Source organism: Gadus macrocephalus, chromosome 10, assembly GCF_031168955.1.
Source record: "Gadus macrocephalus chromosome 10, ASM3116895v1".
Lineage (NCBI taxonomy): Eukaryota > Metazoa > Chordata > Actinopteri > Gadiformes > Gadidae > Gadus > Gadus macrocephalus.
Genome location: NC_082391.1, coordinates 10698615 through 10724110, shown reverse-complemented (window position 1 = coordinate 10724110; position 25496 = coordinate 10698615). Strand labels below are relative to the sequence as shown.

The following is a 25496-nucleotide window of genomic DNA, read 5'->3' as shown; positions in this document are numbered from 1 at the left end:
CAGTGGTCGAGGTCTATGTTTTGGGCTGTGATCCTCAAGCTGTACGACAGCTTTTTCACACCCCAGGGGGGTGCTGGTGGCCGTGTGTGTCTGTGTGTGTGTGTGTGTGTGTGTGTAAGTGTGTGTGTGTGTGTATGTGTGTGTGTGTGTGTGTGTGTGTGTGTGAGACCCCGAGCCGGGTCACTCTCAGGCCGGGCGGTGACTCAGACCCTGCCCCCCCTCCCCCCTCCCCACTGGGGTCTCGGTGGGGGGGACTCCATGTGTCCCGGGGCCGTAATGAGGACTTTAACCGCCTGCGACAGCGTGAGGAGCCCCCAGCAGGGGGTCCGGTGTGGTCCGACTGCCCCGTCCCCAGCAGAGACCAGCCCCACTAACCCTTCTCACAGCCCGTTAAACCCCAGACCCGCGTCTGCTCTGCGTTTGAGAACCAATTTTGCTTTGGTTCCTCCCTGACGCTGTTGTTGTTGTTGTTGACGTTGTTGTTGTCGTCAAAATGCCTTCTTTGTTGCATGCAGGCATTGTTCTGTCGTTTGTTGTCGTGGTTCTGCGCGCTGGCAAGAGGCAGGGTTCTTACGCAAGGCTGGGGTTTTGTGAACGCTGGGGAACGCGGTACCCGTTCCCGGGGCAGCCAGCACTGCCCCCGGTTCCTCCTCCACCTCCTCCAGATACCAGAGAGAGCCAGGCAGGGAGAAACCCGATCCCCGCACGAAAGTGAAAAAGTATGGCCCTCCAGTCGTAAAATATTCTGGGATGTCTCGCTGGTGAGCTCACAGCGGCCCACTCTGTCTGAGGAACCACGTGGAACCACGGCCTCAGGAAATTAAAACGGACCGATTATAAAAAGGGAATAACTGGACTGATTTAATGATTTCTCTGTACATTGCTTGTGTCCTTTGGGGTTCTCCTGTTTAAGTTACTTTTCTGTTGGACCCTCTGGTGTTTGTTTTGAGCTTGAAACAGTGCCCTCCATAGGATGTTGGACGCTAGTGCGGGTTGAAAACGAAGCTGTTGACACAGTAGTAGGCTCTGAGATCTGAGGTCCGATTGACATGCCAGAAAACTGTATAAATGAGGCCAGATGGAAGTGAAAGGCAGACCCCAGAAATACATATTCCATTCACTTCACTTCTGAATATCTTTACTTAAGCTGGGAGGACAAAACATTGTTACATTGATTCGTTCCTGATGATCACATTTTAATGAAATGATCATCATGATAAGCCTGCCATCAATAATATCCTGAAATCAGCTCTATGTGAACATTGAGTAACCAAACTACCCTTAAGCAATACAGAATGATTGAAGTATACAGAATGAAGTATACAGAGGACATTGGAAATCAAACACATAACCTATTACCAAGCGGTCCAATCCCACTTGCCAGAAGACTGATCCTTCTCTGTCAAAACCAAAACTGAAACTCCTTACCAACACACCTACCCGGCATGTGGCTCAGGAGGTAGAGCGGATTAGCTGGTAACCGGAAGGTCGCTTGTTTGATCCAAGGTGGCGAAGTGTCTCTGAGCGAGACACCTCACCCTGACTGCTCCCGTCGAGCTGGCTATCGCCCTCCATGGCTGACACCGCCGTCGGTGTGTGAATTAACAAATTAATGAGGCATTATTGTAAGGCGCCTTATTAGCCATCCATTTACCTTTTACCATTATCCGGTGTCTCACTCCCATTGACTCCCTCTCTCCCCCCCTCCACCCTACTCTCGCTCTCCTTCCCTCCCCCCTCCTCTCCCCCCTCGTCTCCCCCTCTCCCCCATCCTCTCCCCCCACAGCTACAGCCTGAGCGGCGGTGACGGTCAGTTCTCCATCAACCCGTCCACGGGTCAGATCATCAGCAGCTCGCTGCTGGACCGCGAGACGCGCTCCACCTACCAGCTGCTGGTGGTGGCCACGGACGGGGGGGAGCCCCAGGGGCTGTCCAGCTCCGCCACCGTGTCCGTGGTGGTGTCCGACGTCAACGACAACCCGCCGCGCTTCCACCACCACCCCTACGTCACCCACATCCCCGCCTACACCTCCGCCGGTGGGTGGAACCCGCGACACTCTGCTTACTCTGCTCTCTCTGTTCTGAGATGTTCAGTGTGTTACAGTGCGGTGTACTTTGAAGAAGCGTAGAAAGTCCTTAAAAAATATATAGAAATTCACTTTCAGAAAGTTGGATTGATAAAAAAAGCAAAGGAAATGTTTTAATTTGGAAATGAATTTATATATTACAATATGGACATTACTTATATTGTAATTAAAAAAAAATTAGAATGTAATGTGAAAGGTTTCTGAAGTATTCTTATAGCTTTCCTGCCCTTCTGCTGTATTGAGACATTTGGATATTGCTTAACAGTATGATGGTGAACGCTCAGCATTCGTGTTGCTAACCTAAATTTGACCGTATGTTTCTTGTGTTTCTCCCGGTCAGGCTCCCTGGTGTTCGCCGTCACAGTGACGGACGAGGACGCGGGCGCCAACGCCCAGCTGCACTACGCCCTGATGGGACGCAACGCCGACAAATTCCGCATCGACCCCGTCCGCGGCGCCATCACGGCCAACGAGAAGCTGAGCGGCAGCTCGGAGGTCACGCTGACGGTCCGCGTCAAGGACGGCGGCGCAAACCCCCGCACGGACACCACCACCGTCACCGTGCGCTTCGTCACTGGCGGCGACTTCCCCGTCATCACGCTGCCGGAGCGCAGCTTTACCTTCCCCGAGAGCCAGCCCACCAACACCGTGGTCACCACGGTGACCGGCTCGTCCACGCGAGGTGGCCCGCTCTCCTTCTACATCGCCAGCGGTAACCTGGACAATGCCTTCCACGTGGACCAGCTGTCGGGCGAGCTGCTGATCCGCCGGCCGCTGGACTACGAGCACATCCAAAAGTATGTGCTGTGGATCGAGGCGCGCGACCAGGGCTTCCCGCCGTACTCCTCCTACGCCAAGGTGGAGGTCGCCCTGCTGGACGTCAACGACAACCACCCGTTGTTCGACCGCGAGCCCTTCCAAGCCGACATCCTGGAGAACCTGGCGCCGCAGCGCGTGCTCCTTGTCTCCGCCGTCGACCAGGACAGCGGCCCAAACGGGCAGCTGGAGTATGCCATCGTCGACGGCAACAAGGAGAACAGCTTCAGCATCAACCGTGCCACGGGCGAGATCCGCACCACGCGGCCGCTGGACCGTGAGAAGGTGGCGCAGTATGCCCTGAGGGTGAAGGCCACGGACCGTGGCTCCCCGCCCAAGATCACCACCGTCAGGGTGCTCGTCAACGTCCTGGACGTCAACGACAACGCGCCCCGGTTCTCCAAGATCTTCAGCGCCACAGTGCCGGAGAACGCGCCGGTGGGGTACACCGTCACCCGGGTGACCACCACGGACGAGGACGCCGGCGCCAACGCCGTCAGCCGCTACTCCATCACGGACAACAGCCTCCCGTTCAGAATCAACCCCAGCACCGGGGACATCACCATCAGCCGGCCGCTGAACAGAGAGGACCAGGACCACTACATCGCCAAGGTGGCCGCTCACGACTCGGGCTGGACCGTCAGCACCGACGTCACCATCTTCATCACGGACGTCAACGACAACGCGCCCAGGTTCAGCCGGCCGTCGTACTACCTGGATTACCCCGAGCTCACCGAGGTGGGCTCCCTCGTCACGAGGGTGTCGGCCTCGGACCCCGACCAAGACTCCAACGGCAAGATATTCTACTTCATAAGATCCCAGTCGGAGTACTTCAGGATTAACTCCAGCACTGGGGCGATCTTCGTGAAACAGCAGATCAAGTACCAGAACACGACCGGTCCAAGCAGCATGAACATCAACCGCCACAGCTTCATCGTCACCGGCTCCGACCGCGGGGTCAAACCCCTGGTGAGCGAGACCACCGTCATCGTAAACATCGTGGACAGCAACGACAACCCGCCCACGTTCGAGTCGTCTAGCTACTTCACCCCGGTCACTAAGAGCGTAAAGGTTGGCACTAAACTCATCCGGGTCGTAGCTCATGATGAGAAGGACTTTGGGCTGAACTCTGAGGTGGAGTACACCATAACCGGGGGGAACAGCTCCAGCAAGTTCAAACTGGACAAACAGAGTGGCTGGGTCACGGTGGCCTCGTCGCTGACCTCCGATATGAATAAAGTTTTTCTGATCGACATCACTGCGAAGGACAAGGGGAACCCCCCGCTGTCGGCCCGAGTGCCCATGCGCGTGGCCATCACCGAGGAAAACCACCACACCCCCGAGTTCTCCCAGAGCCAGATCACCGCCACCATACCGGAGAGCCTCGCCGTCGGCACGGCGATCAGAACGCTGTCCGCCAGGGACAAGGACAAGGAGATGAACGGCCTCATCACGTACAACATCACCTCGGGCAACGACCAGGGCCTGTTTGTGGTGAACAGTAAGACCGGCGTGCTGTCCTTGGCTCATGCGCTGGACTTCGAGGAGAAGCAGCGCCACGAGCTCAGGGTGTCAGCCACCGACGGAGGCTGGATCGCCAAGACCAGTTACGTCACGGTCACCGTCCACGTGACGGATGTGAACGACAACCCCCCGGTCTTCGACCCGGTCGAGTATTTCCCCGTCATCCAGGAGAACGTCCCCAGCGGCACCACTGTGGTAAAGATGAACGCCACGGACCGAGACTCCGGGGCGAACGCCGTCATGGCCTATGTGATCCAGTCGTCGGACATCGACCACTTTGTCATCGACCCCAACACCGGCGTCATCACCACCCAGGGGTTCCTGGATTACGAGGCGAAGCAGGTCTACCATCTGACGGTTAAGGCCTTCAACGTCCCCGACGAGGAGAAGTGCAGCTTCGCTGATGTCAACATCCAGCTGAAGGGAGCCAACGAATACGTTCCCCGCTTCGTCTCAAAGGAGTACTACTTTGAGGTCTCCGAGGCCGCCCCGCGGGGCACCGTGGTCGGGGAGGTGTTCGCCAGCGACAGGGACCAAGGAGAGGATGGAATCGTTTACTACTTCATATTCGGAAAGAGCAGGAGAAAGGGCTTTGGAATCAACAAGACCACCGGCCAGATCTACGTCACCGGGACGCTGGATCGAGAGAAAGAGGAGAAGATCTCCCTTAAGGTGTTGGCGAAGAACAGAGGGGTTATCCAAGGGGCGGATATCGACGAGGTGTTTGTGAACATCACGATACTCGACGCCAACGATCCGCCGTTTTTTTCCCAGGATCTGTACGACGTGCAGATCAGCGAGGGGCTGGCCGTCGGCAGCCTGGTTACCTTCGTGAGCGCCAAGGACTCGGATTCCGTCCCCAGCTGGAGCCGCTTTTCATACTCCATTCCTCCAGAGTTTGACAAAAATGTTTTTACGATCAACCCTCAAACCGGCCAAGTGTCTGTGGCTGCTGAGCTAGACAGAGAAACAACTCCTGTGTACAATTTAACTGTCCTGGCTGTGGACACTGGTTCTCCGTCCGCTACTGGAAGCGCCACTCTGATCGTGAACCTCGAGGACATTAATGACAACGGACCGACCCTGACGACGGTCAGCGCTGAGGTCATGGAGAACCAGAGAGCCGGGACTCTAGTCGCAACCCTCACGGCCTCAGACCCGGACCTATCGCCGAACCAGGGTCCGTTTGCCTACAGCCTCCACAACACGGGCTCCCCAAACAGCTACTTCAGCCTCAGCTCAGAAGGGGTGTTGACCACCAGTCGGGAGATCGACCGAGAGCAGATCAGCGATTTCCACCTCTCCGTGGTCATCAGGGACTCCGGCGTGCCTCAGATGTCCTCCACGGGGACCGTTCACGTCCGGATCAACGACCAGAACGACAACCCCTCGGAGCCGCGGTCAATGGAGATCTTTGTGCACTACTTCGGGAACATCTTCCCCGGAGGGTCGATGGGGGTGGTGAAACCGCAGGACCCCGACATACAGGACAGGTTCCACTGCTCGCTGATTCCCCCCACCTCCGGTCTGTTCAGCATCCCCACGGGAACGTGTAACCTGAACTCCAAGGCGCGCTCCACGGACGGGACCTTCGAGCTGACCGTCCGCAGCAGCGACGGCGTCCACGGTTCCGTCAGCAACACAGCGCGCGTCTTCTTCATGGGCTACAACAACGCCACTGTGGACAACAGCATCCTCATCCGGCTGAACTCCCAGGGCGTGAGGAGCTTCCTCACCGAACACTACCTCAGCTTCCTGCGCATCTCCAACTCCCAGCTGGCCGGCCTCGGCACGGGGGTGCTTCTCTACGGGGCGTTCGAGCTCAACAACCAGACCTTTCTTATGGCGGCCATTAAGCGAGGCCACGGCCAGTACGTCAACCCCAGTGGCGTGGCCACCTTCTTCCAGAGCATCAAGGACGTCCTCCATCGGCAGAGCGGCGTGCAGATCGACGCCGTCGACCACGACCCCTGCACGCGCAACCCGTGCCAGAACGGAGGCAGCTGTAAGCGCCGCCTCGCCGTCGGGCCGGGGATGAGGACGGAGGAGAGCGTCCCGGTCATCCTGGTCTCCAACGACCCCCTGCCGCCGCACGCCTGCACCTGCCGGCCAGGGTACGCCGGCGCCTTGTGCGAGACGGACATCGACGAGTGCCAGCCGTCGCCGTGCCACAACGGGGGCACGTGCCACAACCTGGTGGGCGGGTTCTCCTGCAGCTGCCCCGAGGGCTTCACCGGGATGGCGTGCGAGAGGGACGTGAACGAGTGCCTCTCCAACCCCTGCAAGAACGGCGCGCTGTGCCAGAACTTCCCAGGCGGCTTCAACTGCCTCTGCAAGTCCGGCTTCGCAGGTACAGTGCATTAGCTTAGCATCAGGCTAGCTGACATAGGTGCACACAAGAACCGTACACTAACTTAGCATTCAGCTATGAGATATAGGTGCACACAGGAACCGGTACGCTAACTAAGCATCCAGCTATGTGACATCGATGCACACAGGACCCGTACGCTAACTTTAACTTTAACGCTAAAGACACACAAACACGTACAGCACTTTAACTCAGCATTCAGCTAGAAATTACAACACACACACACACACACACACACACACACACACACACACACACACACACACACACACACACACACACACACACACACACACACACACACACACACACACACACGTACACACACACATACAGGCTAGTTGATATCAAATGTACCCGCGGACCTCCCCATCCCACGGAAACATAAACATGCAGAGAAACATAAACGTGCCATCCCCTGCTGCTAGCACCCAAATATCTCCCACTTCTGCTCCAAGCTAAATATTTGCTCCCTGAGTCCAGGAGGTGTTGTGTCCGTAGCGTCGGGGCCGGGCTGCCAGTAAACAGTCTGTCCCGGTGGCGCTGGAGAGAGGGTTTACTCCGTGATCTCCATCACCCGGCCTTGTTTTCTTTAATAAAAACGCAGGATGCCGAGATCGTCCCAGACTCCACACGCAGTTCACTGGGATTACGGTCCAGTGTTCGCCTGCAAATGTCTGCATGTGTTCCTTGTTCTGCAGTCGGGGCCACACACAGAAATAATAATCCACTAATCTGATTACAATAACAAGGCTTCGTTATAATCAGAGATATTGTTTTTGGGCGTGGAGTGAATAGTCATAGTTGATTAACATTAGTCATAAATGGTTCAGAGGCTTCTAATTAATTTGAGATTTATGAGTCGGTGTGATGATTACACTGTTTGGGGAAATTTTTAATAGGCAGGGAAGATTTGTGAAGCACGTCCCTAAAAAAATAAGTTATTTAAGTCCTGCTTTGTGGTCGGCAACTCTCCTCCATCTGAAAGACATTTTCTAATTAGTCAGATTTTGTTTTTCCTTCCCCGGTCTATTATGATGATACAAAGAATCACTGCAGACTTCCTCGAGACAGATTGCTCTGATGATGCATACCCCTGTTGACCTGCAGTAGTTTTCATGTCCTGGCGTTGAACTCGCAATTCAGGCGACTGAATTCCTCTCTTTCTGCGGTTCTCTGTTGTTGGTCGGGCCTGAACTCCTTCAGCGGCTCAGCTCTGTGTAGGGGCGGCCGTCAAAGGACAGGCCTCTGTTGCGTTCAGAATCTTAAATTCAATGAGTTCTGCGTTTTGTTTTCATTGTCCATGGCCACAGAGTGTTGATCTCACTCACACTCTAGAATATTCATTTCTACATTTTGTGTCATGATGCATGAACATGTACATTATTTCACTGGTATTTCCCTGTGTCTTTCTGCACTGCAGAAATACCATGTCATTTTCCAACTCATTTCCTGAGTCCCTTGAGATTTAGTAATAACATAATCATAAAAGTAAAGACGTTATTATGTTACCCCAAATCTTAAATTCTTAAAAACCCATTGATATGATTCAATATATATTCAATATTCAGCTAAATACAACCCCGACCAAATAAATCCATAATTCTCCCACAGATGTTAAAATATTAACCCCCTCCCCCACCTCCAAAATAAACATAGAGACTTAATCTGGGATCAAATGAGTTGGGTCTGGTATTTTTCGGAGGGCTATTTGTCACGGTGATGAAAGACTCCATTAGGATTGGGTTCTCCGGGGTTCCGTGCGGGGGAACCACCGTGCGGTTCTCTCGGGGATCCCTCTGTCATGCCTGCCACCTCATCCATTTTAATTTGTGTTGTTTTGTGAACCCAGGCAAAACGTGCGACTCCATCATCAATCACTGTGAGTGTAACCCCTGTTTTAATGGCGGCTCCTGCCAGAACAGGGTGGACGGCTATTACTGCCACTGTCCGTTCGGTGAGTAAAAGATGGACCGATCGTCCCGGAACAATTGTGCGCACCTAAAGTCACTTATTATTTGATGTTTATTTTAATATCATCAAATCATTAATGCCGTCTTACATTCCATGTATCCCCTGGTAGTTCTGTGGTCGTTGTTTTGTTTCATCTATTTTGTTCTGTTAACTCGTCTTTGATTTTTGGGGATTTAGAATCAGAACAACGTTGTTATGATACGCAAGATCAAATGTGATTGTTTTTCAGCCTGAGAGGAATGATGTTAAAGCTTCTTCTAATTTAAAAAAGTTTACTTTGCAAACAAGCATGACTTGAGTTAGACAGCAGCTGTATCCGTCATGTGATTTCCTTAGTGTCCAACTCAGAGACACTGTTCCCCAGCTAGGACTGAATTAATAAGGAGCAGCTAATGCATAGGAATTATTCATCAGGTACCTGTTTTAATCCTCCTCTCTCCTCATACCTCCTCCTCCTTCTCCTGCTCCTGCTCAGGAGTGTTCGGTAAACACTGTGAGCTCAACAGCTACGGCTTCGAGGAGCTGTCCTACATGGAGTTCCCCTCACTGGATCCCAACAACAACTACATCTACATCAAGTTCGCCACACTCATGGACAACGCGCTGCTCATGTACAACCACGACAACCAGACCGGAGATAAGGCCGAGTTCCTGGCGCTGGAGATCTTTGAGGGCCGCATGCGCTTCTCCTTCAACCTGGGCAGCGGCACGTACAAGCTGAAGACCGCCATCAGGGTGTCGGACGGCCAGTTCCACACGGTCATCGCCAGGAGGGCCGGCATGGTGAGATCTGCTTAAAGCCCTAAATGTAAAGTCTCTCAACAATAGATGTTTCTTTTGCCCGTTAAGGCTAGGAAATGTTGGATATCTGAAAGAATTTGGCCTAAACATTTCGTTTTTGCATCGTGAGATAGCTTCTGAAGTCCTAACCAAGTTGTGGTGTAAAGCACACATACATACACACACAAACACACATGAGCGCACACTCAACAATATATTAAATCACTTCCCAAACCACTCTGAAACACACAAAACCACAAACGGGGCAACGGAAGTGATCTCACCCCCCCCTCCACCATCTTGTGTCAGTTACAGAAAAACACAAATATGTCGTCACCCTCCGCATCTGCACTTGTGTGCTCGGTTGGGTTGGATTCATGTTTTAAGTGAGGAGGACCGATGGAAAGCAGAAGAGATCCAAACAACAACAGCCCAGACTGCTTTAGAAAAACTGAACCCCTTCCAACTCTCCTCTTCCATAAACATGCTCTCATGAGGTCTATGTTCCCCGTCGGAGCGGAGAGGGGTCCGGTAACTCGAGACGTCAATGGCCATCTTGTTTTGCTTTGTCGTCGAAGCACGGAAGTAATTAGTAAAGCGACCCCCTTTTCCCCGTCGACCAATCAGTGTCTCCGCTGGTTAGGCCGCGGCGTGCCTGTGAAGATAATGGCTGGGACGCGGGGAGCAGGATGTCAGCCGAACCAATCACAGGAACACGACCGCAACCAGCGCAGGGGAACAGGCGCTTAGAGTGGCTCGCTCGGAGCCGGGGCTGATCAGCGCCAGGAGCTTGACGGGAGGAAGTCACTGAGGCGGGAACAAAAAGGGAAAGATCAGTTTGAACAGAACAGTGCAAAGCGTCGCGGTGCTACGTTACAGATGGACGGCATTGTTCTGCAGACCGAAAAGTTGAAAATGGTCGAAGCGTATGACAGAAATTGTTGATATCGTTTAGAGTTCCTGCTCTGTCGGACTGGAACCTCCTTGTTTTTGGAGTTCAGTTATAAATTCCTCGTGGTGATTTGGCAAAAATAGTAACCCAGTCCCTGCTGGATTGGCGGCTTGTAAGAGAGTGTGTCCTGTATGTAAGTGTCAGAGTGTTTGTGTGTGTGTATGTGTCAGAGAGTGTTTGTGTGTGTAAGTGTCAGAGAAGATTACATCGGTTATGTTTGTGCCACCTGAGGTTGATTATGCACGTGCGACACTCTCATGCTCACATCAACTTCCTCCTCATCAGCACTGACAGCAGACAGGGGGAGCGTCTAAACAGTGTGCAGAGAACTCCATACTAATACTCAAGGTTGAATCTGAAGTGCACTCATCTCCATCTTAAAGGAAATGAGCTTTGATGTCTTCGCTTTGACTCCACGGTAACCGCTTTGGCGACACATGGCCGCTCTGTTGTCACCACGGTAACCTGATGTTGTTGTTGCGTGTGCAGGCGGCGTCGCTGACGGTGGATCTATGTGGCGAGGACCAGGAGGCGGGGTACTGTGCCGTCAGCAACGTGGCCGTACACACCGACTGGTGAGACGCACACACACACGTAGAGAGACACACACACACACACACACACACACACACACACACACACACACACACACACACACACACACACACACACACACACATCTAGAAACACGTACACACACACACTTTGTTTTTACGAGTTCATCTGGACCATTTTGTTCCACAATCAACAACCCTGCTGTGTGTGTGTGTGTGCGTGTGCGTGTGTGTGCAGGATCCTGGATGTGCAGCCCAACAGGCTGTCAGTGGGAGGAGTTAGGTCGCTGGAGCCCCTCCTCCACCGCCGTGGTCAGGTGACCTCTCACGACTTCGTGGGCTGCATCATGGAGTTCGCAGTCAACGGACGCCCGCTGGAACCCAACCAGGCCCTGGCCTCACGCGGCGTTCTGGACAGGTCCGGCGCACCTCCTTCTCTCCCCTCTCCTCCGCCTCTGTCCTCCCCTCTCCGTCCATCTCCTTTCTCAACTCCTCCCCCTCTCCTCCTCATCTGTCCCCCTCTCTCTCCTTCTCCTCTGTCTCTCTCTTCCCTCCCAACCTATCTTTTCTCCTCTCCTTCCACTCCACTCTTCTCTGTCCACCTCTCCTCCCATCTCCTCTCCCCTTTCCTCCATCTTTTCCTCCTCTCCTCCTCCCCCTAGCAGTGGGACATCTGTCCCGGCTCCCACAGTCTCTTAGCACCACAGAAGAAGAAGAAGAAGAAGAAGAAGAAGAAGAAGAAGAAGAAGAAGAAGAAGATTTTAGTATTTTTATAAACGGCTGTATTTTGTGTTTTTGTCCCGGTGCAGGGCGCTGGAAGAATGTGTTTTTTTGTGCGGCTGGTGAATGGCGGTGCCCACTAATCTTTTTATATGCTAATTCCCTCGGGAGTCTGTATGGAGGGGATTGTATGTGTGTGAGGAAGGGGTGGCGTGTGGGGGTGGGGTGGTACGGGGTGAGAGGGGAGGGGAGGGGGTGTGAGGGGGGGAGGGTGTTAGACTACTGTCATCTGCTGTCTGTTTTTCCGGGACCCCTGCTGTCATGACGGGTTTGGCCCTGACTTTACATTGATCCCTCTGTCCTTCAGTCTGTCTGTGTCTCTCTCTCTGTCCCTCAATGTCTTTCAATCCCAGCCATGTCTCTCTGACTTACTCTCTATGTCTCTCAGTCTCTCTCACTCCCCTCTCTAACCCCATGTCTCTCTATCTCTTTCATGCTCTCTGATTGACTCTCTCTCTCTCTCTCTCTCTCTCTCTCTCTCTCTCTCTCTCTCTCTCTCTCTCTCTCTCTCTCTCTCTCTCTCTCTGACTGAGCCCCTATGTCTCTCTCCCCAGGTGTCCCAGGCTGGAGGGGGCTTGTACGGTCAGCCCCTGCAGACACGGTGGAACCTGTATCGACCGCTGGTCCTGGCAACAGTGCCAGTGTGTGGACGGCTTCACCGGGACCCACTGCGAGAAATGTGAGTCCACGCCTTTATACCTGAGAGTGAGTGTGTTCGTTCGTGAGTGAGTGAGTGAGTGAGTGAGTGAGTGAGTGAGTGAGTGAGTGAGTGAGTGAGTGAGTGAGTGAGTGAGTGAGTGACAGAGCTGTTGCTAGACAACATGCTAGAACCTGCATGACCCTTGACCTCTGGCAGTCTCAGGGATCATTAGAGTGATGCTTGGTCAGGATGAATACACAGGAGGTCCTCAAAATAACTCATTATTTAATCACTCACCCTCTCACATCACTTACACCTATTCACCCCCACTCACTCACACTATCCATTTATCCCTCACTCTTTCACCAAAACGTATTCACTATCTCACCCAAACACTTGGGTGAGTAAGAAATCTTTCCCTCGTTTGTTAATTCGTTTTGATAATTAATCTATTGTGTGACCATCATCTTTCATTATCTTCAGGCACTGCATTATTTATATTGAATCATTTAGCAGACGCTTTTATCCGCAGCGACTAACAAGTGAGGCTAAGAACAATCGCCGCCCACCATCAGAGGAGAGGTGCTGCAGGAGACATTACCAAAGCTGCTAGCCAGAGAAACTTAGTTTGTAAAAGAACAACAGTCCAGACTGCAGAGTAACTCTACGATAGAAACACAGTCAGTGATGTTTTTTTGTTACTACTGGAAAGGTTCTTGGTTTGATTGCCCCAATGTCGATGTAATTCTACATCAAATGAACAACCCAAATGAAACTGAACAGTAACTAGCAGCAGAGTTTACATTCACGTTTTACATTTAAGGCATTTAGCAGACGCTTTAATTCAAAGGGACTTACAAATAAGTACATTTGTCAGAAGAAAGAGAAACAACAAAATATCGCTGTCGGTACAGTAAGGATGTTCATAGAACCAAGTACCTAGCACTAACAAACACTAGGTTAACCCATCCCCTGTATACAACAAAGATAGCTAGGATAAGATGCTACACAATGCTAAGTACTATTAGAGTGAATAGTAGAGTGATAACTTAGTTAACAGCAGAGTGATAATTTAGTGAACAGTGATAACTTAGTGAACAGCAGTGATAACTAACTGAACACTAGTGAACAGCAGAGTGATAAGGTGTGTCCTGTTGACTCCAGACGTGACGGCGGACACGGCTCTGTCTCTGGACGGGACGGGCCGCCTGGACTACAGCCTGAAGCAGGGCCCCAAACGCGACCTCCTACTGAGGCAGACCCTGCAGGGCTCCGTGACCTCCGACCCCACCAGGCCCAGCAGCCTGGAGGTGAAGTTCAGGACCCGCAGCAAGACCGGGACCCTGCTCCACGTCCAGGAGGCCAGCAACTACACCACCCTGAAGGTAGGGGGGGGGGGGAGAGAGAGAGAGAGAGAGAGAGAGAGAGAGAGAGAGAGAGAGAGAGAGAGAGAGAGAGAGAGAGAGAGAGAGAGAGCGCGCGCGCAAGTGTTTATGTGCACTATCCGTGCATCCACACTCCGGGATAAAATTGACGTCTAAACAGTGTGCAGAGAACTCCATACTAATACTGAAGATATCCCGCGTGGGATTAATAAAGTTCATCTGATCTTTGGAGAGTGACACACTGTTCCTCAGCCCTGCGGCCCCCAGTGTTCTCAGCCCTGATTGGTTCCCCAGCCCCCCGGCCTCCCTGGCCCAGACACATGTTGCTGGTTGTCAATCACTTCATCCAGGAGCCACTTATCCCCGCCGGCTCCTCTGCTCACTGAACCCTCAGAGAGTGACCGGCTTCCCACATGGCCCGCAGAACCGCCCGATACCGGACACACCGATACCGGACACACCGATACCGGACACACCGATACCGGACACACCGATACCGGGCGGCCTGTGGTGGTGGTCCGCGGTGTCTCCTCTCAGCCTGCGCGGTGTGTCATGTGACACGGGGGGGGGGGGGGGGGGGGGTCAGCATTTCATCGTGTGGGTGCGCCGCCGCCGTGTATCCCGGCCCGCGGCAACGGTGATTCATGGATGTCAGGAGACGTTCTCTAAAGGGAATCTCCTGACACGCCAACTCCTCTGATCGTCCGTGTCCTCCCACCAGCTTTAGGAATTAGCTTTTATTTATCGTGCGCCCTTTTTTCTTCTTCTTGGACGTTTATTTTAATCCGGATTTTCATCAGATTTCCAGGGATGCTTAGATCCTTTTTTTAGGGGAATTATTCCATTATTTTATTTCGAGCAGAACTTCGGCATTTGACAAGTTCGCCGTCCACCACTAATGTTTTAAGTGCAGCTCTAGCATCTCCATGCTACATTCCCCAAGCGTATTCAAACCAGACTTTGCGTGCCGTTTGTGAAGCCACTGGTAAGGGCATTATAACACAATTATAATAAAACTGATCAAAGATATTAAATAAGAGCAGGGATTGAATAGGGTATTGTTGCTCATGTTAAACGTTTCACAAGAATGTTTGCCTCGGCCCTGCAACTCATTAAACGTTAATCCCTCATTCCATCTCTCTCTCGCTCTCGCTCTCTTTCTCTCTCTCTCTCGCTCTCTCTCTCGCTCTCTCTCTCGCTCCCTCTCTCTCTCTGTCTCTCTCTCTCTCTCTCTCTCTCTCTCTCTCTCGCTCCCTCTCTCTCTCTCTCTCTCTCTCTCTCTCTCTCTCTCTCTCTCTCTCTCTCTCTCTCTCTCTCTCTCTGTCTCTCTCGCTCCCAAATCAAAGGCCAAACCTCAGATGGTTAAACGTAGATGCAAATGACAACACAAAAAAATGAATGTATATACAGGGGGAAAGTACATGAATTACAAGTGTCTCCCTCTCTCTCCCCCCTCCTTCCCTTCTCTCCCCCTCCCTCTCCTGCCTCTTCTCCCTCCCCACCCTCCCCTCCATCCCCTCTTTCCCCTCCCTCCCCTCTCTCCCCTCCCTCCCTTCTCTTCCCCTCCCTCCCCTTTCTCCCCTCTCTCCCCTCCCTCGCCTTTCCCCCTCCCTCCCTCCCCCCCTCCCTCCCTCCCCCCCTCCCTCCCTCTCACCCCTCCCTCCCTCCCCAGCTGAGGAACGGTAACCTCCACTACCTGTCGGAGGCGGGTGCGGGGGGGAAGGTGGAGCGTATGGTGGGGGAGGCGGTGCTGTCGGACGGCCAGTGGCACACGCTGCGGCTGATGAAGAACGCCTCGGCCACCGCCCTCTGGGTGGACGCCACCCCGTCCCGCGTCATCCTGCACCCCACCCAGGACTTCGGGGGCCTGGGGGTCCTCACCCTCTCCTTGGGGGGCGTCCCGCCCGGAGCCAGTCAGCAGAAGACGGCCGCAGGTGAGCCTGAGAGAGGGGGATGGGGGGGTTGAGGTGGATGAGGAGGTGGGGGAGGTGGAGGTTGATGATGATGTTTTTCTGGTGTGTGTGTGTGTGTGTGTGTGTGTGTGTGTGTGCGTGTTTGTGCGTGGGTGTGTGTGAGTGCCTACGTGTGTGTGCATGGCCTACCAATCAGTGTGTACGGCCACGTATGTGTTTCTAGATTTGTCTGTGTGTGTGTGTGTGTGTGTGTGTGTGTGTGTGTGTGTGTGTGTGTGTGTGTGTGTGTGTGTGTGTGTGTGTGTGTCTGTGTTAATGTTCATGCCTAAAATACCATCTCTATGTGCATAGTGATCATAATTTGGCTGCCTTCAAACCGTAATAGATCTCCATGAAATCATTCATTTTTATTTTTCCATTGAAATAAACAGTGGACATGAAAAGTGTGTGTGTGTGTGTGTGTGTGTGTGTGTGTGTGTGTGTGTGTGTGTGTGTGTGTGTGTGTGTGTGTGTGTGTGTGTGTGTGTGTGTGTGTGTGTGTGTGTGTGTGTTCGTAGGTGGGAGGGCGTGTAGGGGTGTGTGTGTGTGTGTGTGTGTGGGGGGGAGGGTATGTGTTTGGGGGGGAGTGGTGTGTGTGTAGGGGTGTGTGTGTGTGTTTGCTTGTGTATGTCTGCATGATAGAGAGCTCCTATTTGAAACCCGATCCCGGTCCATCCCTCAAACGAGAGAGAGAGCTCAGCTAAAACCCGTGACCATATATGGTGTCAGCCCTGCCTGACTCCGGTCCGGTCTGCCCTCTGATCCGGTTCTGTTTGGACTGGGGAGATATACACTCAGGAAATTACAGTAGTTGAGTAAATGTTACTTTATCTTCCCATTCGCAGATTAATAACTAATAATACTCAGAGTCGACTTTGCCTCGGAATGTGACGGCCCTGATGTTGAGGCGTGTTTACGAGCTCCTCATGACAGATGTAGTCCCATGAAGATAGCTTAGAGCAGGTCAGTCTAAGGACGTCTCCAGGGAGGGGAACCCCTCCGCTAGATTAGGAGGAAACATGTGCTGCCCGGGAAAACCCGTGGCCGTCTCACGGTTTGGTCTCCCATTGCTCGATTGGCGTTTCCAAACGTTTTTTCAAGCGAGAGCTAATGAAATGAAACAGGTGGATTCAATCTGGCCCGGGATGATTTCAATAACATCTATTTACATCAGCGAGGCGCATTGCAGGGGAGAAACACACAGAGCCCGAGCTGAATTAGTCAAAGGAACCCTCATCTGATCCAGATGTATGTTGTTCTGAAGCTCTCCTGAAACACTCTCAGATTCTCTGCAGGAGTCCTTCAGTCGAGTTCAAAAAAATTGGATTTCACTGAAAAGAGGTGTCTACCGCAAGAAGATCTCATGTCACCCTCACGATTACCCAACAATACCAGAGTCCTTTAGTTCTGGTCAGAGCTGTCACTTTCTGTCACTTCTTAGGACCAGGTCCAGGACATTTTAGAAAGCCGTCAATGTTGTGGCCGAAAGAAAGGTTCCCTTTCAGGTCTGTGTGTCATTCCGGTCGCCCCGCTGTGCTGCTTAACTTACACCCTTTTTATCTCTCCCTCTCTCCTCTTGTCTCCAGGGTTTGACGGCTGCCTGGCCTACATGAAGTACAACGGGGAGTCCATGCCCTTCTCCGGGGAGCACAGCCTGGTCAGCCTGTCCAAGACCAGCGCCGCTGTCAAGATCGGCTGCCGCGGGCCCAACCTCTGTGAGAGCAGCCCCTGCTGGGACGGCCTGATGTGCATCAACCAGTGGTACACCTACCAGTGCGTCCCGCCCGGAGACTGCTCCTCCAGCCCCTGCCAGAACCACGGCAGCTGCGTTCCGGAGCCGCGCTCGGGCTACACCTGCCTCTGCTCCGAGTTCTACACGGGCCAGACCTGCGACACCCTGGTGGCGTGTCTAGGGGTGCAGTGCCCCCCTGGCACGGTGTGCAAGACGGCCAACAACGGTGGTTTCGACTGCAGCGCCGGCCCCTCCACCGAGCAGATGGTGCTGCCCATCTGGGCGGTGCCGGCCATCGTGGGCAGCTGCGCCACCGTGCTGGCACTGGTGGTGCTCAGCCTCATCCTGTGCAACCACTGCCGTGGCCGCAGCAAGACCCGTGTGCCCAAGGAGCCCAAGGACAAGCAGCCCAAGGAGAAGAAACCCAAGAAGAAGAAGGGCAGCGAGAACGTGGCCTTCGACGACCCAGACAACATCCCGCCATACGGTGACGACATGACGGTCCGCAAGCAGCCCGAGGGGAACCCCAAACCGGACATCATCGAGCGCGAGAACCCCTACCTGATCTACGACGAGACGGACATCTCGCACAACAACGAGACGGTGCCGAGCGCGCCGTGCGCCCCGTGCAACGGCCCCGAGCCCGACATGGAGCACTACGACATCGACAACGCTAGCAGCATCGCCCCGTCCGACGCCGACATCATCCAGCATTACAAGCAGTTCCGCAGCCACACGCCCAAGTTCTCCATCCAGAGGCACTCTCCTCTGGGCTTCGCCCGCCAGTCCCCGCTGCCCCTGGGCGCCACCAGCTACACCTACCAGCCGCAGTACAGCCAGGCGCTGAGGTCCACCCCGCTCAGCCACGCCCACTCCGCCTGCCCCACCCCCAACCCGCTGTCCCGCCACAGCCCCGCCCCCTTCACCAAACCCTCCTCCTTCTACCGCAACACGCCCACCCGGGAGCTGAACCTGTCGCGGCGTGAGGGCAGCCCCCTCCACCTGCAGGGCGATGCCCACCAGCCCCCGCCCATGTTCAACTACGCCACGCGCCTGGGCCGGCGCAGCAAGAGCCCGCAGACCATGGCGGCGGGCCACAGCCACACGGCGTCCCGGCCGGGCAGCCGGCTGAAGCAGCCCATCGAGCAGATCCCCCTGGAGACGGGCCCCCCCGTGGGGCTGTCCATCGAGGAGGTGGAGCGGCTCAACACGCCCCGCCCCCGCAACCCCAGCATCTGCAGCGCCGACCACGGCCGCTCCAGCTCCGAGGAGGACTGCCGCCGCCCGCTGTCCCGCGTCCGCAACCCGGCCGACGGGATCCCGGCGCCGGAGACGTCGTCGGAGAGCGACTCCCACGACTCGTTCACCTGCTCCGAGATGGAGTACGAGCGGGAGAAGCCGGCGGCGTACACCTCCCGCGTGCCCAAGCTGTCGCAGGTCAACGAGTCGGACGCCGACGACGAGGACTACGGGGGCCGGTTGCGGCAGCGGCGCTACTCCAGCCGCCGGGCGGAGGGCGGGCCGGGCGTGGCCCCAGGGCCCCCCCCGGAGCACCAGCACCACCACCACACCCTGCCGCACAAACTGGGCCCGCAGGCCGGGGGCTTCAACTGGGACAACTTGTTGAACTGGGGCCCCGGGTTCGGGCATTACGTGGACGTGTTCAAGGACCTGGCCATGCTGCCGGAGGACACGGCGGCCAGGGACATTGAGATGAACAGCGGGGACGGCTCCGTCACCATCCTAACGGAGGGCGAGGCCGAGCAGTACGTATGAGACTATTGGAGCTCCACCAGAGGGCAGGATGTATATAGTGAACTACACAACGGTGTCTTTTTTTTATTTTATTTTTTCTCTCAAAAATTAAGACGACTTCCAATGCGGAAGGGCAGAAAGCGGCGCGCGTAACACGACTTGTTTTAGTAGTTTAACTCCTGCTGGACCGCTGCTGCATGTCCAGCGGTCCGATCCGGTTCTCGTTGTTCCAGGCCTCATTACAACGTGTCGGCTGACATTGAGCGGCTCAGACCGAATTTTTGTCTGAAATTCAATTTGGCGACGGCGGAGCCGCGTGTACTCTATCTTAATCACACGCGCCTGCTTCCCATTACCGCCGCGGCCTCTCCTGGACCAGACTTCACTGCTTCACGTGCGGCTCTACAGCCGCCGGGGAGATAAGATGAGCGATAGAGTAGCCACGCTCACGGGAAGAGCATTCCTCCACCTCCTCCTCAGCCACACTCCTCCACCGCCATCCGGGGTCACCGTCCGTCTGGCCTCGTTAAGGAGAAGCAGGTGTGTGGGATCCGACCGCACCTGTGGACGTAGCCGCTGCCGAGCTAGCCGCTAGCGTGAGCCTATCGTCGCTGTTCACACGATAGAGGAGGCCTGGCCGGCGGCGTGATCCTAGCCTAGCTTAGCGGAGAGCTGAGCTCCATCCTGGCTTTATCCTCCTGTCTGCCACCCTGCATGTAGCTCTACTCTCCTGGTCTGTCTCTCTGGCTCTCCAGTCTACTTTCCCCGGTCTCTCCCAAGTCTCCGTTGGCCATCTTTAACTCTTTCTATTCCTCCTCTTTTTGAAAACTTTTTGAAACACTTGAGGTGTGGACTCAGCATGTCTGCTGCCTTACAGACCACTGAGGATTTGTTTGGTCCTCCTCTTGCTGTCTTCTTCTTCTTCTTCTTCTTCTTCTTCTAGGACTAGAGGATTGTTCATCATTATCCTAAAACTCTTAGCAGCGTTTCCTTGCAGAGGCAGCCTAAACATATGAACTCTAAACTAAACAAAAGCAAACAAACAGATAAAGTTGTGTACATTTTTGTGATTCACGTGAATCCGTGAGAAGTTATTTGTTGTCAGTCTTTTGTTTGGCTTGTTTTTTTTTTGTTTTTTGTTTTTTTACTGTGTATTAACTTAAATTACTTAAGCTGTGTTTGTATGGACATTTTCATATGCTGAATTGTATGTTCTTACTTTCGGGGAAAGTAAGATTGAAGACTTATTTTTTACATTGGTTACACATGTAACATCGGTATTTTCCACTTTTGATAAAACTATAACATGATGTATGCTTTGTACTTGTAAAAAGCCAATAACAGAATAAAAAAAAGTATTTATTTAAAGAGTGCCGGGCTCAGCTTTCCTGCGTACGCCACACACAGCCCCGAGGCTTCTGGGACTTCCTTAAAACAACATCAGCGTCTAAAATGTCGGCTCTCGGATTGGCAGGTCGCTCCGTTTAGCGGTCGGGTGGGGGCGGCAGGACGCACGCGGCACGCTGGGAGGACCTTATGTAACACGGGGGTCTAGACCCCGGCGGTCCAAACACAACAGACCCCCGCTCCACAGTATTTATACCCAGAACTCATTGAGCAGAACGCTGGTTTGGTTCTGCTGCTCGTGGCTCAGTGATCCGCAGAGAAACATCCTTATCGCCTCGCTCACTAACGCACCACCAGGGAGGAGAGGCGGAGGGGGGGAGTTTGGGGAGAGGGTTGGTGGGGTTGAGAGAGAGAGATAGAGAGTAAGAGGTGGAAATGAGGCAGAGAGGTGGAGGTGAGAGGGGGAGGTGAGAGATGGAGGGGGGAGTTGGAGGTAAGGAAGAGAGGGGGCGGGGGTGAGGAGAGATGGGCTGAATCCGACCCAACGGGGGGTGATGGGGTGGTTTGGGGGCCGTTGTGGCGCACAGCCAAGTCCAGTGAAGCCTGGTTTAGAGAGCAGGGGAACATAAATACATCTAGTTCCACATAATGTGTGTGTGTGTGTGTGTTTGTGTGTGTTTCGTGGAGGGAGGCTGTGTGTCTGTGTTTGTGTGCTTTTCGTGGAGGGAGGCTCTGTGTGTGTGTGTGTGTGTGTGTGTGTGTGTGTGTGTGTGTGTGTGTGTGTGTGTGTGTGTGTGTGTGTGTGTGTGTGTGTGTGTGTGTGTGTGTGTGTGTTTAATGGTCTGTATTATTATATAGAGTAGGCTATATTTTATCTTGTAGAGGCCACAGCGTGGGTGAAGGATCACAGCAGGGGGGCCACAAGAGGGGGAGGGGGGGAGTTAAAAGTATAAGGGAGGGAGGGAGGGAGGGATGGAGGTGTAGAGAGAGAGGGAAGGAAGGGGGGACGGAATATGAAGATATAAATGGATGGAGATGGAGGGGGACAGGGGGAAGGGAGAGACCAGAGGAGGGTTTGTTACAGGAAGGGAGGGAGGGGAAGAGGGAGGGAGGAGAGACTGAGGGGTGAAGATATGGAGGTACAGGGATGAAGGAGGGGGGGATATGTATATGGTGCTAGAGTGATGTAGAGAGAGGAACTCTCTCTGCATGGGGGTCTCTCCCACATGAAGACTAGATTGTTCTGATAGGATGGAAAACACACAGGACATGAATCTGTCTTCCTCTGTGTTTTTTTGTGTTTGTGTGTGTGTGTGTGAGTGAGTGTGTGTTTCTGTGTCTGTCTGTGTGTGTGTGTGTGTGTGTGAGTGAGTGTGTGTTTGTATCTCTTTGTGTGTGTTTGTGTGCGAGTGCATGTGTATGTGTGTGTGTCAGTGTGTGTACGTGTGTTGCTCCTCCACTAGACTTGGACTCGCTCCACATCTCTTCGTCATGTTGCTGAATTCCACATCAACCTACAACGTGTTTGAGGATTAATAGCAGAATGTTTCCTCCACATATAGGATTATTATGGTCCGTGTTCATTTCAAAATCACACTGAATGATTCCATTTCGCTTCAGAGAGCTATGTCACCGAGGAGTGAGGCTGCCTTCTAATGCAGAGTTCAGAGAACTGCTTTCAACCACAATCACACCAGATGGAGGTTGTAGGTTTGGCAAAACAACTCGCTATGATCTCACTACTGAATTGGTGTGGTGTCACAACCTAAATGGGTGTGATGCTGGAGCTAAGCTTATGGTAGGAGTAGGTAGGATGGCTGTGACGTATATAGATGTCACAACCTAAATGAATGACAGAGGTGATAACAGGACAAGTTAAGCCCAGATACACGGCAGCTGGATGCTATTGGTTATCTGAGCTGGTGTATAAGGATACTACCTGAACTGGTTAATAAGGAAAGAGCTCCGAGCTGGTTTAGAGGGACAGAGCTCTGAGCTGGTTCAGAATGAGAGCTCTGAGTTGGTTTACAATGAGAGCTCTGAGATGGTTTAGAAGGACAGAGCTCTGAGCTGGTTTAGAAGGACAGAGCTCTGAGCTTGTTTAGACGGACAGAGCTCTTAGCTGGTTTTGAAGGACAGAGCTCTGAGCTGGTTTAGAACAGAGCTCTGAGCATGTTGAGGATGACAGAGCTCTGAGATGGTTTAGTAGGACAGAGCTCTGAGCTGGTTTAGAGGGACAAAGTTCTGAGCTGGTAATGAAGGACTGAGCTCTGAGATTGTTTGGACGGACAGATGCTGTGCCCAGCATTTCTCCTGGTTCTGCTCTATAAACACGCCTCTATAAATCCAACGTATCACTGAGCGCTGATGCTTGGAAAAGTTACACGTCAACTGTGGAAAAAAATACTCTTGGTGTGTGTGTGTGTGTGTGTGTGTGTGTGTGTGTGTGTGTGTGTGTGTGTGTGTGTGTCTGGATATTTTGCTTTGTGAGAACTTGGTATGAGTGAGTATGAGTGAGTATATCTTACACAGTTTGTTGTTTTGTGTGTTTGAAGTTAATGGAGTTGTTTGAAGCGAGCACTCGCCATTCCACCATAGTTGGAAAGGTTTTTAACAGTTGGTTACAGAACATCCATTTGTATTCCCCTGCCAGCCCAACAGATGGGGGGAGTTAACACCCTCGTTGAGTTCCCAACACAACACGATACATCTTTAAACTTTCCAGCGGTGTGGGGCGTAACCGCCAATACATCCTGGCCCCCTATTGGCTGACCCGGATTACCCGTCAAACAGCAGGACACCCCAAATATTATCCGAGTTTGGTTTCCCCGGCAACCAGGAAGGACAAAAGGAGCTACTTGTGGACACTTCCACTCAGCGAGTGCCAAAATTAAACATCCCATAATACCCATAGTTTGCTCATCCGATCTAATGTCTACTGACAATATTGGCTCTCGGTTGCAGTGTACCAGTTCCATGGCAACAAGGCTCTGTGAGGAACCATCCAATGTCATGGATGTGGATAGTGGAACACTGTAACGGGTTCCAACGAGTCAGGACACAGTTCTCAAATGCAAATGGAGCGAACTCCCGTTTATTTCTCCTTCGGAGCAAACAAACACAATGTCAACTGCACAAAACGTTCTTTCCTTCCGGATCGTGCTCTCCCGACGCTCTCTCCGGCTCGCAGAGAGCGTCTTCCCTCTCTCTCTCCAACCCCCCACTGAAAGACAAGCAGGCACATAAATACACACTTCCTGATGGGGTCTGATTGCGGACAGGTGTCTGCAATCTGACCCCATCAGGAAGTGTGTATCACCATTTTGCCACTTCGCGAGTAATTTGGTGCTAGAGGTGGGCAGCAGAACGAGGACCTTATCCCCCAGTGTAAGATCGCGTAATCTAGTCCCTCTGTCGTACAGGCGTTTCTGATTCTCCTGGGCTTGGTGCAAATGCTCACGTGACATTACCCCGAGTGAGTGGAGCTTTGCACGCAAGTCCATGACGTACTGGATTTCGTTTTTACTGTCGCTGGACCCCTCCTCCCAGGTTTCTTTAATGAGGTCCAGGACGCCCCTGGGCCTGCGCACATAGAGCAACTCGAATGGGGAAAACCCTGTGGAAGCCTGAGGAACTTCCCGCACCGCAAACAACAGAGGGTCTAGCCATTGATGCCAATTTCGAGCATCCTCCAGTACAAACTTCCGGATCATGGACTTTAACGTCCGGTTAAACCTCTCACACAAGCCGTCAGTGGCTGGGTGATAGACGCTCGTGCGGATGGCCTTGACCTTCAACAACCCGTAAAGTTCCTTCATCGTGCGTGACATGAAATTGGTGCCCTGGTCAGTGAGAATCTCTTTTGGGATTCCCACCCGCGATATGACATGAAACAACACCTGCGCAACACTCTTCGCAGAGATATTGCGCAACGGAATTGCTTCCGGGTATCGGGTTGCGTAGTCGATCAGGACTAACACAAATCGATACCCTTGTGCGGAACGTTCTAATGGCCCGATAATGTCCATGCCCACGCGATCGAATGGGGCCTCCACCAGGGGAAGGGGCCGCAAGGGAGCCCTGGGAATGGCGGGGGGATTCACCAACTGGCACTCGGGGCAGGAGGCGCACCACCTACGCACTTCCGCCCGAATCCCCGGCCAATAGAATCGAGCCATTATCCGGTTTAGTGTCTTCTCGTACCCCAAATGGCCGGCCATTGGGTTGTAATGCGCCGCCTGGAAAATCATTTCCCGGCGGCTCCTGGGTACCAGCAACTGGATAAAAATCTCCTCACTCTCTGTGTCACGACCCACCCGATAAAGCCTATCCCTAACGACCACAAAGTGTGGGTAAGTCAGCACTGCGTCTGGCTGTACCCTCGAACCATCAATAGCAATCACTTGGTCGAAGGCTGAGCGTAAAGTAGCGTCACGAGACTGCTCGAGGGGGAAATCGTCCACCGGTGGGAAGCTCGGCGCTCGGACCTCGGGTTGAGAACCTCCCGCCTCCTCCCCCGATCCCTGATCAGCGTCGGACACCCTTGCATCGGCGCAAAAAACAGCGCATGACCTACATGTCCCTATCTGTAGTGTCCGCACCCCCGTAGTCTCGCTAACCGCCCCTGGAAAGCCAGCCCAATCTAACCCTAGAATCAGGGGGTGCGTGAGGCTCGGACTAACCGCCGCCTTGACTCTATGCGTTTTCCCCCCATAACGAATTTCGATAGGGACCAAGGGATACGTGTGAACATCCCCGTGTATACATCTCACCGAAACGCTCGATGCCTCTATCAATGCCTCGGATCGCACCAGGCGCTGATGGATCATGGTCTGCATACACCCCGAATC

At 53.3% G+C, this 25496-nt stretch overlaps 1 protein-coding gene across 1 annotated transcript in view; it reads left to right on the top strand.

Moving 5' to 3' along the window:
* Positions 1 to 20667, top strand: part of fat4 (FAT atypical cadherin 4) — a 96278-nt gene extending 75611 nt beyond the window's left edge. Inside the window, exons 8-17 of the mRNA XM_060063434.1 lie at positions 1787 to 2037; positions 2428 to 6777; positions 8648 to 8752; positions 9245 to 9552; positions 10991 to 11076; positions 11294 to 11473; positions 12390 to 12514; positions 13640 to 13860; positions 15533 to 15794; positions 17399 to 20667. Coding sequence (XP_059919417.1) covers positions 1787 to 2037; positions 2428 to 6777; positions 8648 to 8752; positions 9245 to 9552; positions 10991 to 11076; positions 11294 to 11473; positions 12390 to 12514; positions 13640 to 13860; positions 15533 to 15794; positions 17399 to 19320 — 7810 coding nt within the window. The 3' untranslated portion in view covers positions 19321 to 20667. The remainder of the gene's footprint in view (positions 1 to 1786; positions 2038 to 2427; positions 6778 to 8647; positions 8753 to 9244; positions 9553 to 10990; positions 11077 to 11293; positions 11474 to 12389; positions 12515 to 13639; positions 13861 to 15532; positions 15795 to 17398) is intronic.
* The last annotated feature ends 4829 nt before the right edge of the window (positions 20668 to 25496 follow it).